The 15,099-nt window shown below is 39.8% G+C and overlaps 2 protein-coding genes across 2 annotated transcripts in view; one reads left to right on the forward strand and one right to left on the reverse strand.

Annotated features, from left to right (window-relative positions):
- Positions 1-4,487, forward strand: part of becn1 (beclin 1, autophagy related) — a 7,479-nt gene extending 2,992 nt beyond the window's left edge. Inside the window, exons 4-11 of the mRNA XM_037691040.1 lie at positions 1,188-1,278; positions 1,872-2,008; positions 2,085-2,279; positions 2,369-2,515; positions 2,605-2,754; positions 2,838-2,898; positions 3,657-3,799; positions 3,946-4,487. Coding sequence (XP_037546968.1) covers positions 1,188-1,278; positions 1,872-2,008; positions 2,085-2,279; positions 2,369-2,515; positions 2,605-2,754; positions 2,838-2,898; positions 3,657-3,799; positions 3,946-4,114 — 1,093 coding nt within the window. The 3' untranslated portion in view covers positions 4,115-4,487. The remainder of the gene's footprint in view (positions 1-1,187; positions 1,279-1,871; positions 2,009-2,084; positions 2,280-2,368; positions 2,516-2,604; positions 2,755-2,837; positions 2,899-3,656; positions 3,800-3,945) is intronic.
- Positions 4,488-6,076: 1,589 nt separating this feature from the next.
- The window catches only part of LOC119423637 (serine/threonine-protein kinase tousled-like 2), a 10,824-nt gene continuing 1,801 nt past the window's right edge, over positions 6,077-15,099 (reverse strand). Inside the window, exons 3-21 of the mRNA XM_037691042.1 lie at positions 13,562-13,633; positions 13,242-13,311; positions 13,022-13,059; positions 12,751-12,837; positions 12,396-12,503; positions 12,060-12,152; positions 11,798-11,908; positions 11,470-11,606; positions 11,234-11,383; positions 9,679-9,745; positions 9,488-9,585; positions 9,307-9,388; positions 8,854-8,945; positions 8,636-8,725; positions 8,247-8,416; positions 7,223-7,361; positions 6,816-6,927; positions 6,621-6,728; positions 6,077-6,370 (exon numbers count right to left, since the gene is read on the reverse strand). Of these exons, the coding sequence (XP_037546970.1) occupies positions 6,191-6,370; positions 6,621-6,728; positions 6,816-6,927; positions 7,223-7,361; positions 8,247-8,416; positions 8,636-8,725; positions 8,854-8,945; positions 9,307-9,388; positions 9,488-9,585; positions 9,679-9,745; positions 11,234-11,383; positions 11,470-11,606; positions 11,798-11,908; positions 12,060-12,152; positions 12,396-12,503; positions 12,751-12,837; positions 13,022-13,059; positions 13,242-13,311; positions 13,562-13,633 (2,004 nt within the window). The 3' untranslated portion in view covers positions 6,077-6,190. The remainder of the gene's footprint in view (positions 6,371-6,620; positions 6,729-6,815; positions 6,928-7,222; positions 7,362-8,246; positions 8,417-8,635; positions 8,726-8,853; positions 8,946-9,306; positions 9,389-9,487; positions 9,586-9,678; positions 9,746-11,233; positions 11,384-11,469; positions 11,607-11,797; positions 11,909-12,059; positions 12,153-12,395; positions 12,504-12,750; positions 12,838-13,021; positions 13,060-13,241; positions 13,312-13,561; positions 13,634-15,099) is intronic.

Here is a 15,099-nt window from a genome sequence, read left to right on the forward strand (position 1 = left end):
CTCCACATCATTGCATTCAGTTTTTATTCACAATTTGTTTAGTGTCCCAACTTTTTTGGAATCCGGTTTGTACATGAGGCACTGTTTTTGTATGACTGATTGTTGTCATTGTGTTAGAGAGAGTAAATGTCATGAATAAATTTGACATTAAACATAATCCAAGTTAAAGTGTTACATCATTTTCAGTCCCCTTTTTGGCATCTGCATTTGGTATCAGGCCAAACTGACAAAGACCATTCAGAATAATGTAGTATTTTAATTCCACCGCACAGAAAACTATGTAGTCTCTGTAAGTAGATCTAGGAAAAAGTATTGGTATTGGTTATCGGCCAAATTTGTTTTAACATACTGGCATATCGGATATCGGCCAAAAATCCAATATCGTGCATCCCTACTAATTCTTTTTCTGCAAAGATTACTAGGCCTGTCACAAAAAACAATAAATCAATTAATCGCATGATAAGTGAAAATTATCGACCTCATTTTCATTTAGCTGCTTTATCGTTTTTCATGTTTCTCTTTCTACTTAAGACACGGCTCAACTCAGGCGCTCTTCACTGACCCCTCCCTTTCTCTTTAAAATCTCTTTTAACCGTCCAAAATTAAGTTTTTAGATCGTTAAAAGCCGCTAAGCTAACAGGCCGACTTCGAGATAAAAACCTCCGTCTTGTCAAAGCTCCAAAATTCACGGTTGAAACACCGTGCCTTCATCTAAAAAGTTGTTTTTCCTCTGCAAAAAGATGCTGAGAACTTGTTTACTGATTTTTTTATTTATTTTTATTATTAATTAAAAGATTTGTGTGAAAAATGCTATGCCAAAGTGCTCAAACCACACCGAGTGTCTGTCATTTTGAGAACCGAAAAACAACGAGACACAGCCCATGTCACGTCAAGGGGCCTCCCTCCCATTTTTCTTAAAGCTTCACGTTGCTCGCTCCCTCACTAGCCATCCTTCGGTTCAAACAGTCTTATACTGCCAGCCAGTGGTCATAAGAAGGTACTGCATACAAAAATTAACCAACATTTCTTAAATTTGACAGTTACTATTTATTGTAAAATTTCAAACAATATTATCGTTCATCGCAATAATTTCTGAGACAATTAATCGCCCAGCAAAATTTTTTATCGTGACAGGCCTAAAGAGGACTGAATTCTGCTAAAATAACTTATTCGTTTTTCCTTTTTAGGATGATGTCCACAGAGAGCGCCAACAGTTTCACTCTGATCGGAGACGCATCTGACGGTGGCACCATGGAAAACCTTAGTCGTAGACTGAAGGTGATATCTGCTGACTCGGCGTTACACATTCGTTTTCCTGTCGTTTTAAGTTTTTGGGGTTTAATTACTAATGAATACTTTGTAGGATGACGTGTTTTATCCATTCATATATCAAATGTTCAGCTCAGTCAGTAGATTGGTGCAGATTTGTTCCATTTTTGTCTTGTGCCACTTTTAGCTAGCCCTAAAAATGTTTAAAGTAACAAGTTTTAACTAGCCTTTGATACGTTTATCTTCTAGCTAATATTTACATTTTATCTTTTGCTAGGTTTTTTATTTATTTTTCTAGTTATGTCTTTTTACAAAGTGTTCTGTTGCTTTAAGCTAACCTTTGCTAGCGTTTTATTTTTAGCTAGCATTATGCTCTTAATTTTAGCTCATTTTCTGCTTCATTCTGTTGAAACATCTCAGTTTTGGCTTCTTCTGTATTCACAGCTTTATCACAGAACATTCTGTCGCTCTAGTTTGTTTCTTTTCAGTTTCATTCAGACAAGAACAGCAGTGAGATTTGAATTAAAACACTTTATGAGCACCTTGTCCGTGTTTCCTGACATGAAAACAAGTGACCCTGTTGTTGCCTCTCGCCCCCGCAGGTAACGGGCGACCTGTTCGACATCATGTCCGGTCAAACGGACGTGGATCATCCTCTGTGTGAGGAATGCACGGACACTCTGCTGGATCACCTGGACACGCAGCTCAACATTACGGAGAACGAGTGTCAGAATTACAAGTGCGACCCAAAACGGTGTTTGACTTGTCGCGTTAACTCTTAAAAGTGCTGATTTATTTATTTTATTTATTTTTAGGCAGTGTCTGGAGCTGCTGTCCACCCTACAAGTGGAGGAAGAGGAGACTCTGCTGAAGGAGCTCCAGCAGCTGAAAGACGAGGAGGAGACCCTGGTCAAAGAGCTGGAGGCTGTGGAGGAACAGAGGGCCGCGGTGGCCCAGGACCTGTCCCAGACCAGGATCCAGTCTCAGCAGCTGGACAAAGAGGAGCTACAGTGAGTCACCCAGGCAGTGACGTGTGTCCACGATCCATTTAGTAAATAATGCAACACGTAACAGCTGGGCTTGCTCTCACTGCTCTAAGGTACCAAAAGGAGTACAGCGAGTTCAAACGGCAGCAGCTGGAGCTGGATGATGAGCTGAAGAGCGTCGACAACCAGATGCGCTACTGCCAGATTCAGCTGGATCGACTGAAGAAAACCAATGTTTTCAATGCAACGTTTCACATCTGGTACACCTGAGCAGAAAAAAATAAAATAAAACTACTGGGGAAGGAAAAATATTAAAGCTGTTTTTTGTTTGTTTGTTTTTTTCTCCTAGGCACAGCGGTCAGTTTGGTACCATCAACAACTTCCGTCTGGGTCGCCTTCCCAGCGTCCCTGTGGAGTGGAACGAGATCAACGCAGCCTGGGGGCAGACGGTGCTGCTGCTTCACGCCCTAGCTAATAAAATGGGGCTGCGATTTCAGAGGTAGGTGGGATTTATTTAGCTTCAATTCAGTAAATGTATATTTATGCATCACGTTCACTGAAATATTTCCCTCACGTCTTCAGATACCGTCTTGTCCCATACGGAAACCACTCCTACTTGGAGTCGCTGACAGACAAGTCAAAGGTAAATCATCCAGTCAGGTCATCTGGACGGTTTTCTTTTTTTTGTTTTGTTGTTGAGACATTTCATCCTTCATCCAAAAGGACTTCATCAGTCCAAGGAGCCACAACAAACTCAGTCCAACAAGCAGTACACTCCCACAGTGGGTCAACCAGTTTGCTGGTGATAAGATGGTTTCTGGGGCCCGCCCTTTCCCCCGTCGACTCCTCTGAGGCAGTCGTAGCCAAAGTGGTTCAAAACATCAAAGTTCATGCTCAATAATCCAGGTAAAAAAATCCAACAAATTTCAGTCAGGTCATCTGGACGTTTTCTTTTTTTTTTGTCCTTCATCCAAAGGACTTAATAGAAAGTAAAAATCAAAAGAAACTGCAGATGACCTGACCAAACTTTGTTGGATTTTTTTCTACCTGGATTATTGAGCATGAACTTTGATGTTTTAAACCACTTTGGCTATGGCTGCCTCAGAGGAGTCGACGGGGGGAGAGGGCGGGCCCCAGGAACCATCTTATCACCAGCAAACTGGTTGGTCCACTACAGGAGTGTGCCGCTTGTGGGACTGAGTTTGTTGTGGCTCCTCGGATTGATGGACGAAACGTCTCATCAAAAAGAAACCATCCAGAGGACCTGACTGAACCTTGTTGGATTTTATTTTTTACCTGGATTATTGAGCATGAACTTTGATGTAACTCATCAAGACGCTCACCTGTAAACATTTGTCACTAAAGTGAAACACCTTCTTTTTCTCGTCTTTTTGTGTTCAGGAACTTCCTCTGTATTGCTCAGGTGGCTTGAGGTTCTTCTGGGATAACAAGTTTGATCACGCCATGGTGGCCTTCCTGGATTGTGTGCAGCAGTTCAAAGAGGAGGTGGAAAAAGGAGACACTGGCTTCTGCCTCCCGTACAGGTCAGACACCCGTAGACTTGTGCTCTGCAGGACCAAGCTGTAAACGTTAAGCTGCATTCCCACTCTTATGGCAAAAGTGATGGGCATTTGTGCTTGTTTTTATCCTGATGTGATCATTACAGACGATTTCTCTTTTTCTGCATCAGGATGGATGTGGAGAAAGGGAAGATTGAAGATACAGGCGGCAGCGGCGGTTCCTACTCGATAAAAACCCAGTTTAACTCCGAGGAGCAGTGGACCAAGGCGCTCAAGTTTATGCTCACCAATCTGAAGTGGGGACTGGCCTGGGTTACCTCACAGTTCTACAACAGATAAACCCCCCTGGATTTATTAACGTCAGTCATGTGCACTTGATAGATTTCATACGATTCTTGAACTGTTTTTACTATATTGCATCTATGTCAGTATAATGTTTCTCTTAAGTTTTTTTTTGCTTCATGGTGGGGATTGAAAGTAGCGTGGACTGTATTGAAGCCCCTCTGCAAGCAGAATGTGTTCTTTTTGTGGTAATCTGCTTCAGATTAATAATTGTATTTTCTGAAACTGTGGCACTGAATAAATGACACGCTTCATCCAAAGAGAAGTCAGACAGCTCAGATTTATTTCAAGTTTTAAAAGGTACCAGGTTTTGTGTTTTACTGCATCTTGGTGATATCCTGTGACAAATGTTTGATTAGGAGCTTATGGTCATTAATTTTTTTAATCTTTGCCCACTACACATCCTGCAAACTGTAGCAGTGTGCTCATCGTATACAGCAGCATAATGTTATAGAAACCTTTAATGGTGAAACTCATGTTGAGATTAAATATGTGTGAATGCTTACACTATTGTGATCCTGTTTATATTCATTATTGGCTATTTCTATACGTTTTGTACGTTTTTCAGCATCTCGTTCCACAATTTTGTGCTAGTTCAACAATTCATGGATCAAAACGTTCAGCTCTTTCAAGACTTTTTGTATTGGTGCAACTTTAGCTTTTTGAAATATTTTGTCTTTTCTGCCATTTTTTTTCTCATAAAATTGAGCTCATTTTTCATCCTTCAAATCTTTAGATCTGTTCACAACCTTTTACTGCTCCTTTCACATTTTGTTCTAGTTCAGCAACTTTCAGCTTTCTTGAGCAAATTTAAACATTTTTTCAGCTACTTTCAGCTGGTTTTTTTAGCTCTTTTTGTGCTCCTTTCAGATTCTTTCGGCCAACTGCATTTTTGTGCTTTAACATCTTTCTGGTAATTTCAGCTTGTTATGATCCTTTCAGCTTTTATCTGCAAGTTTCAGCGTTTTCTGCTGTTTATGCTGATTTTAGCTTTTTCAGCTAATTCCACATTTTTTGCACTCTTTTCAACTTTTTTCAGCCTAATTCAGCAAAAAATGTGCCTTCTCCATTTCCTTCTGGTAACATGCTTCCTTTCTGATTTTTTAGCTACTATTCAGCTGGTTTTTGCAAATTTCCAGTTCCGCTACATTTCAGCATGTTTTTAGCTAATTTGAGCAGTTTTTCAACAAGTTATGCATTCACACTGCATTCTTGCAGGAAATGCAATTTCTCTAGTTTTATTGAACATTTATCACTTTATTGTAGCAGTATAAGTGTATTTGCGTTTTTAAAACATTTTGTGCAGTCCCAGGAAAAATAAAACCCCATAACGGACAATTAACCAAATAATTTTAATAATCTCATTATTTTAGCTGTAGTTTCACTCACATTGTCACATTGTAACATTCACCCAGTCAACCCCCCCTTTAAGGTAATAACATTAGAGAAGGGTAAACCTAATGGAAAAATATGCACTTCATTAAAATAAAAATCTAACTTCCAGTTATTAAACAAACCAACAATTAGTTAAAACCAACAAGTCTTTTCAAAACCGGGCTGTTCTCCTTCAAGTCATGTGAATCTTTATTTTTGCCGCGTCATCAAGACGGGCATTAACGTCAGTCACTCCTGACCATTTTCAGCCAAAAAGCTTGAGGGTTACAGTAACTTACATTTAATCTGATACAGTTCTGTGATGCATTTCAAGCAGCATGTGATATTTTATCAACACTGTCTCCTGTAAACCAGCTTTAGGGTGGAAAGGGGAGTTTCCACACTTCATTCTTCGAAGCATATCAATTGTGCAAATAATTTTCATTTTCATAATCTGAAAAAGGTCCTTTGAACTGAGCCAAAGTTTGTTAGTGCATGCATCTCGGCAAGTCTTTGGATTGTGCTCAGCCCACAACCCTTTGTTTCACCCACCTGGATTACACTGATGAGTACCCTTACTTCTACACCATGTTACTAGTCTGGTTCCAGTTCGGGATCCTTCCCTCCTGTGGGCTAAACGAGGGGATTCAAGCATGTCTTTATGTGGGTTGCGTCACATTTGGGTGGTTTACTCTTAGGTTAACTTGAGTTGGAGGCACTGCTGCTGTAGCAGCTGGAGGTGGAGGGACATGGGGGCACCAACGTTGTGTTGCTACCAAGGGCTTTACGAGTACTAGGCATTAGGAAGGGGTCGCTGGCCAACTGCAACACATCCACACGGTCCTCCTTGTGATAAGCTAGGCAACGTCGAATGAAGGCCTAGGGGAAACAAACAAAACGGTAGAGATGTTTCAATCGTACATGAATATTCCTCAGACTTCTGTATTACAACCCCAAGAAATATCTAAATATTTTGTCTTTAACTGTGATTGTGTTTGAGACTTTTGTCTCATCAAGTAATAAAAATGTCTCTTCGTGAGGAGAAAACGTGACACTTTCAGTGGAATGGTGAGAGCAGCACGATCAACGGGCTGCCTTTAAAATACAATTTAAAGAATGAGTAGAATACCTTCGCTCCTGCAGTGATGACAGGTTTGGGAGGGAACTGCACCTCCGTAGCTTTAAATATGGTGTTTTCTTGGAGGATATCCTGCTGTGACTGATTATGACCAAACGGCTTGGAGGGAAAATAGCAGAAAGTTAATCTCTTTCAAAAAAATAAATTTCTAATCATCAGTGTCACGTAATGCAGATGAGTAGTTACCTTGCGCCCAAATAAGCACTGGTAAAATATGACCCCCACAGACCAAACATCTATTTTACTGGATATTTTCAGGGGGTCTTTCCCTACTATATAGCACTCAGGTGGTAAATACCTGTAAGACACAATGTAGAAAATAGGTTTTTAAGTGTGTTCTCAACATGCAGAGAAAAAGATTCTATTCAACAGTATTTTTCTTTTGGCTGCTCCCTTCTTCAGGGGTCGCCACAGCGAGCAAACTAGCATGCAATTTAGGAATTGTTTTACGCCAGATGCCCTTCCTGACACAAACCTGGGCTCAAACCCGCAACCGCAGGAATACAAGACACTGACCACAAAGCTACTGTAGCTCCTAGAGTCTATTAAACACGTTTCTCCTAAAAAAGTTAGAATTCAAGATGTGTGTGTACCAGTAAGTTCCTGCTCCCTGCGAGTTCAGCTCCATCCCATCTGCAGAGTGGAAGCTGTCGTCATCCAAGAGCTTAGACGAGCCGAAGTCAGTGAGTTTTATCTCACCACATGCGTTCCCGTTAGCCAGCAGGATGTTTCCTGAGATCAAAACATGAAGAAAAATGAACAGTTTTACTAATGTACCGTATTTTTCGCCGTATAAGTTGCACCCTTTTTGCATAAATTTGCAAGTCCTGCAACTTATACACCAAAGCGACTAATATACGTTTGTTCCCCGTACTTATAACCCAATTTTTAGCAGAGATTTGACGACTTCATTCATTCTGAAGGAAAATATTGAGCACTATCATTTTCAGCCGCTAGAGGGCCCTCGAGTAATATGTCAAGCCAAGTGTCTCATTAATAGATAAAAGTGGCTATTAAAGAGACACTTGGCTTGCCATACCAAGCCACCTTCGTCTCGCTCCAGATCACCTGGAACAAACGTCAAATCAGCTGCCTTTCGCCGCACCACCCAGGTGAAATGCAGCTGATTTGACCATTAAAGTGCATTTATTAAGGAAAAGTTCAACTGAGACACACCTTTACTATAATGTCAAGCAAACAAACAATTGTTTTTAGGTGTTAATCTAGTTAAATTCTTGTTAAAGTCCTCCCATGCACGCTCCCGCAGCCGCCATTTGGCAGACGATTTTTAGCACACCAGCCCACGTTTCCAGGTGGTCAGCAGTGACGCATAATCGATGCGACTTATACGGCAAAGTGACTTATTTAAGTTTTTCCCCACTTTATTAGATATTTTTGGACTGTTGTGACTTATACGGTGGTGTGACGTGTACAGCAGCAAGTACGATAATTGTAATATAAGTCTATTTTTGGTTTGTTTCTAAATGTCTAAACTGCCGTTTGATTTATTTTCTGTAACTGTACAACACTTTAGTCCTACAGTTATTTAAAGTGATTTATAAATAAAGCTGGTATGCTAATGTATATAAGATGGAGAAATGCAAGGGGGAAAAGTACCAGGCTTGAGGTCATAGTGGATGATGGGAGAGCGGATCTGACTGAGATACTTGAGCGCGTTGACGAGCTGCATGACAATGGAGCGAGCCTCCTTTTCCGCCATCGACTTATTCTGCTTCAAGTAGAAATCCAGATCATTGCCTGCACAGTACTCCAGAACTGTGCAGAACCTGTCAAATATATTACATCAGATTAGACTAATTCTATGTCTGTACAGAAAACATTAACTTTCCTTATGAAAGTTTAAGTAAAGATGTTTGAAAATGTTACTTTTATTGACAAAAATGTGTTTTAGTCTATCCTCATTTCAGTCTATTTACTGTTGCAAGCCCAATGATAAGTCTTTAATTCACAGATCAAAATTATTACTTTCATGTAAACGAACTTACGAGTCCCTGTCGATTGAAAAATGGTCAAAAAGTTTGACTATTCGAGGATGATCGAGCTCTTTGTGAATCCTGTACTCCCGACAGGTGTGTCTGAAAAGACAAATGCATTATTTAGAGTCATACATTTAGACTTTAAACAGTTTCATGTTCACAGATGAACTCAAACATTAGTGATGCTGCAGCACCGAGTCAAGGCCCAATCACAGTTTCAGACTCACTTGAGGTAGTTGTCCTTCTTCTCTTCTCTCCAGTTTTTGTTGAGTTGGTAGATTTTAATGGCCACATACCTTTGCTCGGCTAAATCAAAAGCCTGCAAAAGAATTATAATTCAGTAACGGTGCAGCAAACTAGCTACGCAATTCCACTAAAGCAGGGCTATTCAACTGGCAGCCTGGTGAGCACATTTCCGCCCACCAATGGGTTCCTTTTCAAATAAAACTAGATTTTAAACTGTGAAACAAGCTTAATTTATGACAATAACTGTTGGATGTCTGGCCCCTAAGCTCTTGGATGGATCACTAAATGTGCAACAGCAGTTTACAGCATGCAGAAATGTTTCAAGTCTCATGAGATCGTCAAGCTGAAACCTAAAATTCTCTTTTCATAATTTAACTAAGGAATAAAATTAGGTATCTTTAAAGAAATTGAAACTATAAATGGCACATGCTTACTTTGAAAACTTCACTAAAGCCACCTCTTCCAAGTAAATGTAAAAGCAGGTATCGGTCATTCAGCGTAGGATGATCGTTAAATCTGCAGAACAAAATTTTGTTAAACTGACTGACATTAAAAATAAAATAAAAACGGCTGCATTATTTAAAAAAAAAAAACAGAACTTAAGATGATCCATACTTGGAGGTGTCCTCATTATGAATCCTCTTGAGCTCCCGGATGTGCAGGCTTCTAACCCGCTCCAAATGTTCCAGCTCTGTCTGGATTTCTGCTTCTTCCTGTTTCACAATCACAATTTATCACCCATCTCATTCTCAGAAAAAACTTACAAGTAAAACCGCATCAAACCAGTGCAACTATTGATCTGGTACCTTTTTTAAGCGACCAATTTGAAGTTTGAAAATCTCCTCTTGCTGCCGGTATTCTGACAACGACAACCTGCATGTGACAGCGTAGAAAGAGGTCAGCTTCTGAAGTGCAGATTCACTTCAAGTGACGTAAATTAACTTTTTTTTTTTTTTACATCCTTTGAAGTTTGTCATGCTCTAAGTCCTATTATATACACAAGATTTTCAACTTTGTCAATGTCAACTTTATTTATACAGCACATTTAAAAACAACAATGTTGAGCAAAGTGCTTCACAAACAAGAAATCAGCCATAAAATAAATGAAAGATCAAACTTTAAAAACACAGGTATAATAAAACAGGCTAAGAACAAATTAAACAATAAAAAAAAACAAGCTCAGAGGTAGAGATGGAACTCAAACCAAAATGTATTAAAAGCCAGAGCAAAAAAAAAAGTTTGAGTTTTTAGGTGGGATTTAAAGGACTGTACGGACTCTGCAGAACAAATATCAATATTGTTCCAGAGTCTGGGGGCAGCCACAGCAAAAGCCCGATCCCCTCCGCGTTTTAATTTTGCCCTCGGCTGCGCTAAAAGCATCCGACTGGAAGATCCCAGCGTTCAGTTTGGATAATAAAAATGCAAAAGATCCATTTCAAACTTTAAAAGGGAGTACCGGTAAATCTTAAAATGTAATTGTATATGGAAAGGAACAGGTAACCAGTGTCAATCGGCTAAAACAGGAGTGATGTGGTGCTGCCTTCTTGTTCCTGTTAAAAGACGTGCAGCAGCGGGCGATGGAGAGACGATTCTTCCAAACCAACATATAAAGAGTTGTAATAGACCAGTCTGGTGGTGATGGAAGCGTGGAGGAGTGTCGAGGATTTTAATAATTAATCACATTCTCTGAGCTGATATGAAGTTTTATCATCTGTACTCAAGATTTAAGTTTAACTTTAAGCATTTACACTTAGGAAAGATGCATTTCCATGCTCAAGGAGAATCAGCTTGCTAGCTAATAGTAGCTAGCAACACAGCTACATGGCTCATCTGAGTAGTTCAAGGTTACCAGTAATTCATTGTGGCAGGTCTATTTTTATCATTATAATGTAAGAGGTGGGGTCTAATAAGTTCCTGCAGTGCCGCACCACACTGTTCGATAAATCTCCTGAACAGAAAATCTCTCAAATAAATAAAAACACCAGATCCTAACTGTTCAGTTAAAACACATTTTTGTCTCTTCAGCATGTTTTGAGCAACTATTGCTCGGGCTGAATGTGCTCGTAAATTCTCTGAATTTAATCTACTCCCAGTTTGAAGTTGTAAGAAGAATAAAAAATACACAAGTGTCCTTTTAAATTAAGTATGGTATATGGTAAGTACGGTAAATTAAAAGTAAGTATTAAGTAAATCAAGCAAAACCTTGATTAAAAAACGTGATTGACCATTTTGAATAATATTTAACAAGATACCAACACAAATATACTAAAAGACATAAAAGCAACACAAACGTAATGAGCTACACGTGTTAGACCTTATTGACACAGTCCACGTGATGACTTTGCCCAGTTTGTCTCTTACGTTTCATTCTCCTGGCCATTGCTTCTGCTCCTCCGTTTGCTCTGTTCCATGTTGGGTGGGGGTGCCTGTGTTGTTGGAGGTTTCCTCTTCCCCAGCAGCTTCCTCTGCCTTTCAATGTCCTCCCGCTGCGAGTTGATTTGTTCTTGCTGCCTACAACACATACAAGTTATCTGATATTAACTTTTTTTTTTTGTGCCTGAATGTCAACAAATGTTTATTGCTTTCTACATGTCGACCTGATGAGGTTCTGGAAGGCGTATCCATTTGTCCACTGCTCTGTGAAGGAGGCTCCATGACGGACCGTGGTGAAGTGGCCTAAACGTAGCCGATCCTGCATGCTTTTGTCCCTGCAGGACATCTTTTCCTGCTTTGACTGCAAAAAAAAACCCCAGTTATTTCACACAGAAAATCTGAATTACATCAGATGATTTAAAGAGTTCAATATGTTGTTGTTTTTTAACTGCATCCATCATGACACTAATCAAGTGTTCACACATATAAACAACAAAAGCAAAAAATGTTTTGCTTTTCAACTCGGACGTCGTGAGTCCAGTAACTGGTCACCTTGTCAACCAGCAGCTTCTTGCTCATCTTCACACACTTGTTTAGCCGCTCCCTGTAGAGCTCGAGCATCTTCTGCTGCTCATCCACCTGCCGCCTCAAATCACAATTAGCCTGCGAAAATTTGCAGCGTCAGAACGAAGTAGGCCACAACGACATTTTCAAATCAGCAAACACTTCACTCACAATGAGTTGCAATTAGCCTGTAACTAAATATTAGCTGGGGTTGTTGTTGCAACATGCAAGCAAAAAAGTTGCAGCTTACCCTCAGCAAGGCATCTATCCTCCCTTCTGTCTTTTCCAGATTTGAGTCCTTGACCTTCTCTATTGCTTTCAGTTTCAGCAAAGTCAGTTCTGACTGAAAGATGGCAAAGGATAAGAATAAGTGTAAAGACAGCTGGATTTATGGTCATTTAAACATGCACATCTCAGCCAACTGCATAATAATCAACTTCAAACGATAAAAAAATAAAAATAAATAAACGCACTGAGATAATAAAGACACAGTGTAGGCAAATAAACATGAACTTTCACAGTGTTACTAACTACAATAAAGGAAATATATGAAAGTTTGTATTAAGCGGTTATTCAGATGAGTTACCTGGGTTGCTTTGTGTGATAAAGTTGGTGTATGTGTTGTCCCAAATGAGCTGAAAGACGTGGAGTCTGTGTGGGTTGAGCCTGTCGACGAAGGACTGCTGAGCTGAAACTGACACAAAGTAGAAAAATTGTTGTTAAAATCTACCAATTTCATAAAATAGAGCAAAAAAACTATCAGAAAGTAGCTGTAAGAGAGCCAAAACAACAAACAATCAAGTTAACCTAAAATACTAACAGCTATTAATTTGAAAAATGTGCTTTAGCTCTGATTTTTTTTTTTTTTTGACACACAACAGCTTGTAAACAAACAGCAGAGCAGCTAGGAAGGAGCAGAGAAGGTGGATATTGGTGCTCACTGGAGGATAAGAAAGTGAGTGCTGGGAAGAAGAGCGCAGCAGCACATGGATGCTTCCAGCAGGACCAGAGCTGCTGCTGCCGGCACACTGCTGATGGGCCATTTTAAATGAACGTACAAAACCAAGAGAAAGAGCAGAGTGGTCAGTCAAAAAAGGCTGAATGAACAAACTTAAAAGGTGAGACAGTAACACTAGGATGCAAACAGAAATGTAGCAAGAAATAAACACTAAACAGGACCATTAATTTTAGGTTAATTTGGCTTGGACTCACCTCAAAAGAATCACCTGTGTTGTGGCCCCTCCCCTTTCCTATAAAGAAATGGAATAAAGATTGAGAAAATAAAATCAATACCAAAACAAGCCAATTATGAACTTGAAACTGAACAGTTACAGTCAACAGTACAAACTTGACAACAATAAATAAATAAAAATATGTATACGTTCTAAGTACAGAGAGCTTTTCAAACTGTTGGTAAACAGATTGGACACACCATGGCTGTTGCCGTCACAGACGTCTCCTTTTCTCTTCCTGCTTCTCTTGTTGGCTTTCTTCTCTGGCGTCTGGCATGAGCAAGAAAAACAGCTTCAATTTAATTCACATTCTTTAAAAGCTTTAACAGAATTTTTTATATGAAGAACCAAAAGAAAAACAAAATGATGCTACATTTTACCATCAACTGTTGAAGTTGAGCTTTATACTCAACGTCTTATACAATAAAAGTTTGAAAATCCACACGTACGCACAGCATGTGGGAATAAGAGCACAAATGATCACTTTTCGTTTTATTTTAGTATATTTTCCTCTACCTACCTCTGATTCCTTGTCACTCAGTGACACTATGCTGCACATGGACTGGTTTGATGACTCACTGGTGGCTGAACTCTGTATAAGAGAGAAACAAAAGACACAATTGATTAGTGACGTCCCACTCGCATCACATTCTGCTTTGTACTAAAACTGCATTCACAGATAAGTCAACTTTTACATAACATAAACCCACTTTTGTACAAAATTTAATAATAAGAAATACAATTAACATAAAATCATCAGTCAGTGTACCACAACGGGTATGTATCCTACCGGTAATCTGGAAATCCTTTGCCTGCATCCAGTTAGTATAATCAGTTCACTCATTCACAGCCAGCAGATGGGACTTGGAAGAAACCAAGGTTTCTGGGGCAGAAGGCTAAGGCTTTTAAGGCCTGTTGGCTTTCTGCTGCACATGGCCTCATAACGTCACATCACCAAGCTCAAAGTCTTTCAACTCCCATACAGACTGTACTTGGTCACTAAAATGTCCCATCCTAATGTACATTCTGCTGCTAGCCTAATGAAAAATAACAAAGAGCAGCTTTTTTTTTTTTTTCAGATGTGATTTTCTCATGTGTACATCCATCCACACAATCTACAGCAGAGTTGTAGAACAACACGCAGCCGATTCAGCTCGCCTGCAGCGTCATTTTAGGGTCCCTTGTCTCCAGAGAAACAAGGAGCTGCTAGTCAGCTCCCATGTCAGCCAAAACAGAGCTCCTCTTGTTTTACCTTTAGCTCGAAACATAGCTCAGGCTACTCAAGGCAACATGAGAAACACAGAACAAACCGAAGGCGAAGATCACTTCCAAGCCTTTTTAAACTCAATAAATAACATATATATTTGTGTTGGCATTCCCTGTAAGTATATGCAATGAATGCCAGAAGAAAAGCTGAGATACTCTTTTCAGACATTGAACTGATTTCAATCTTCTTCTTTCGGCTTTTCTCTCTTCAGGGGTCGCCGCAGCGAGTCATCCTCCTCCATCTCACTCTGTCCTCACTCCATCTACCTCCATGTCCTCTCTAACTGCATCCATATATCTCCTCTTTGTCTCTTCCTGGCAGCTGCATTTCTAACATCCTTCAACGAATATACCCACTGTCCCTCCTCTGGACATGTCCGAACCATCACAGTCTGGTCTCTCTAACTTTATCTCCTAGTTGTTCGACCTGTGCTGTACCTCTGATGATCTCATTCCTAATCACATCCATCCTTGACACTCCTAAGGAGAACTTCAACATCTTCATTTCCACCACTTCCAGTTCTGTCTCCTGTCTTTTTGTCAATGTCTCCAGACCATACAACATAGCTGGTCTCACCACTGTCTTTTAAACGTTTCCTTTGATCTTTGCCGACACCCTTTTGTCACAAATCACTCCTGAAACTTTTCTCCATCCACTCCATCCTGCCTGGACTCTCTTCTTCACCACTTTACAAATTTAATTGACTTCAATAAAAATATAAAGACATGACTTTTGCTTTCCCAAACTGAAATTCTAAAATACACAATTCAAATCAGTACCTCATACACACA

The sequence above is a fragment of the Nematolebias whitei genome, chromosome 17 (assembly GCF_014905685.2).
Source record: "Nematolebias whitei isolate Nwh7 chromosome 17, NemWhi1, whole genome shotgun sequence".
NCBI lineage: Eukaryota > Metazoa > Chordata > Actinopteri > Cyprinodontiformes > Rivulidae > Nematolebias > Nematolebias whitei.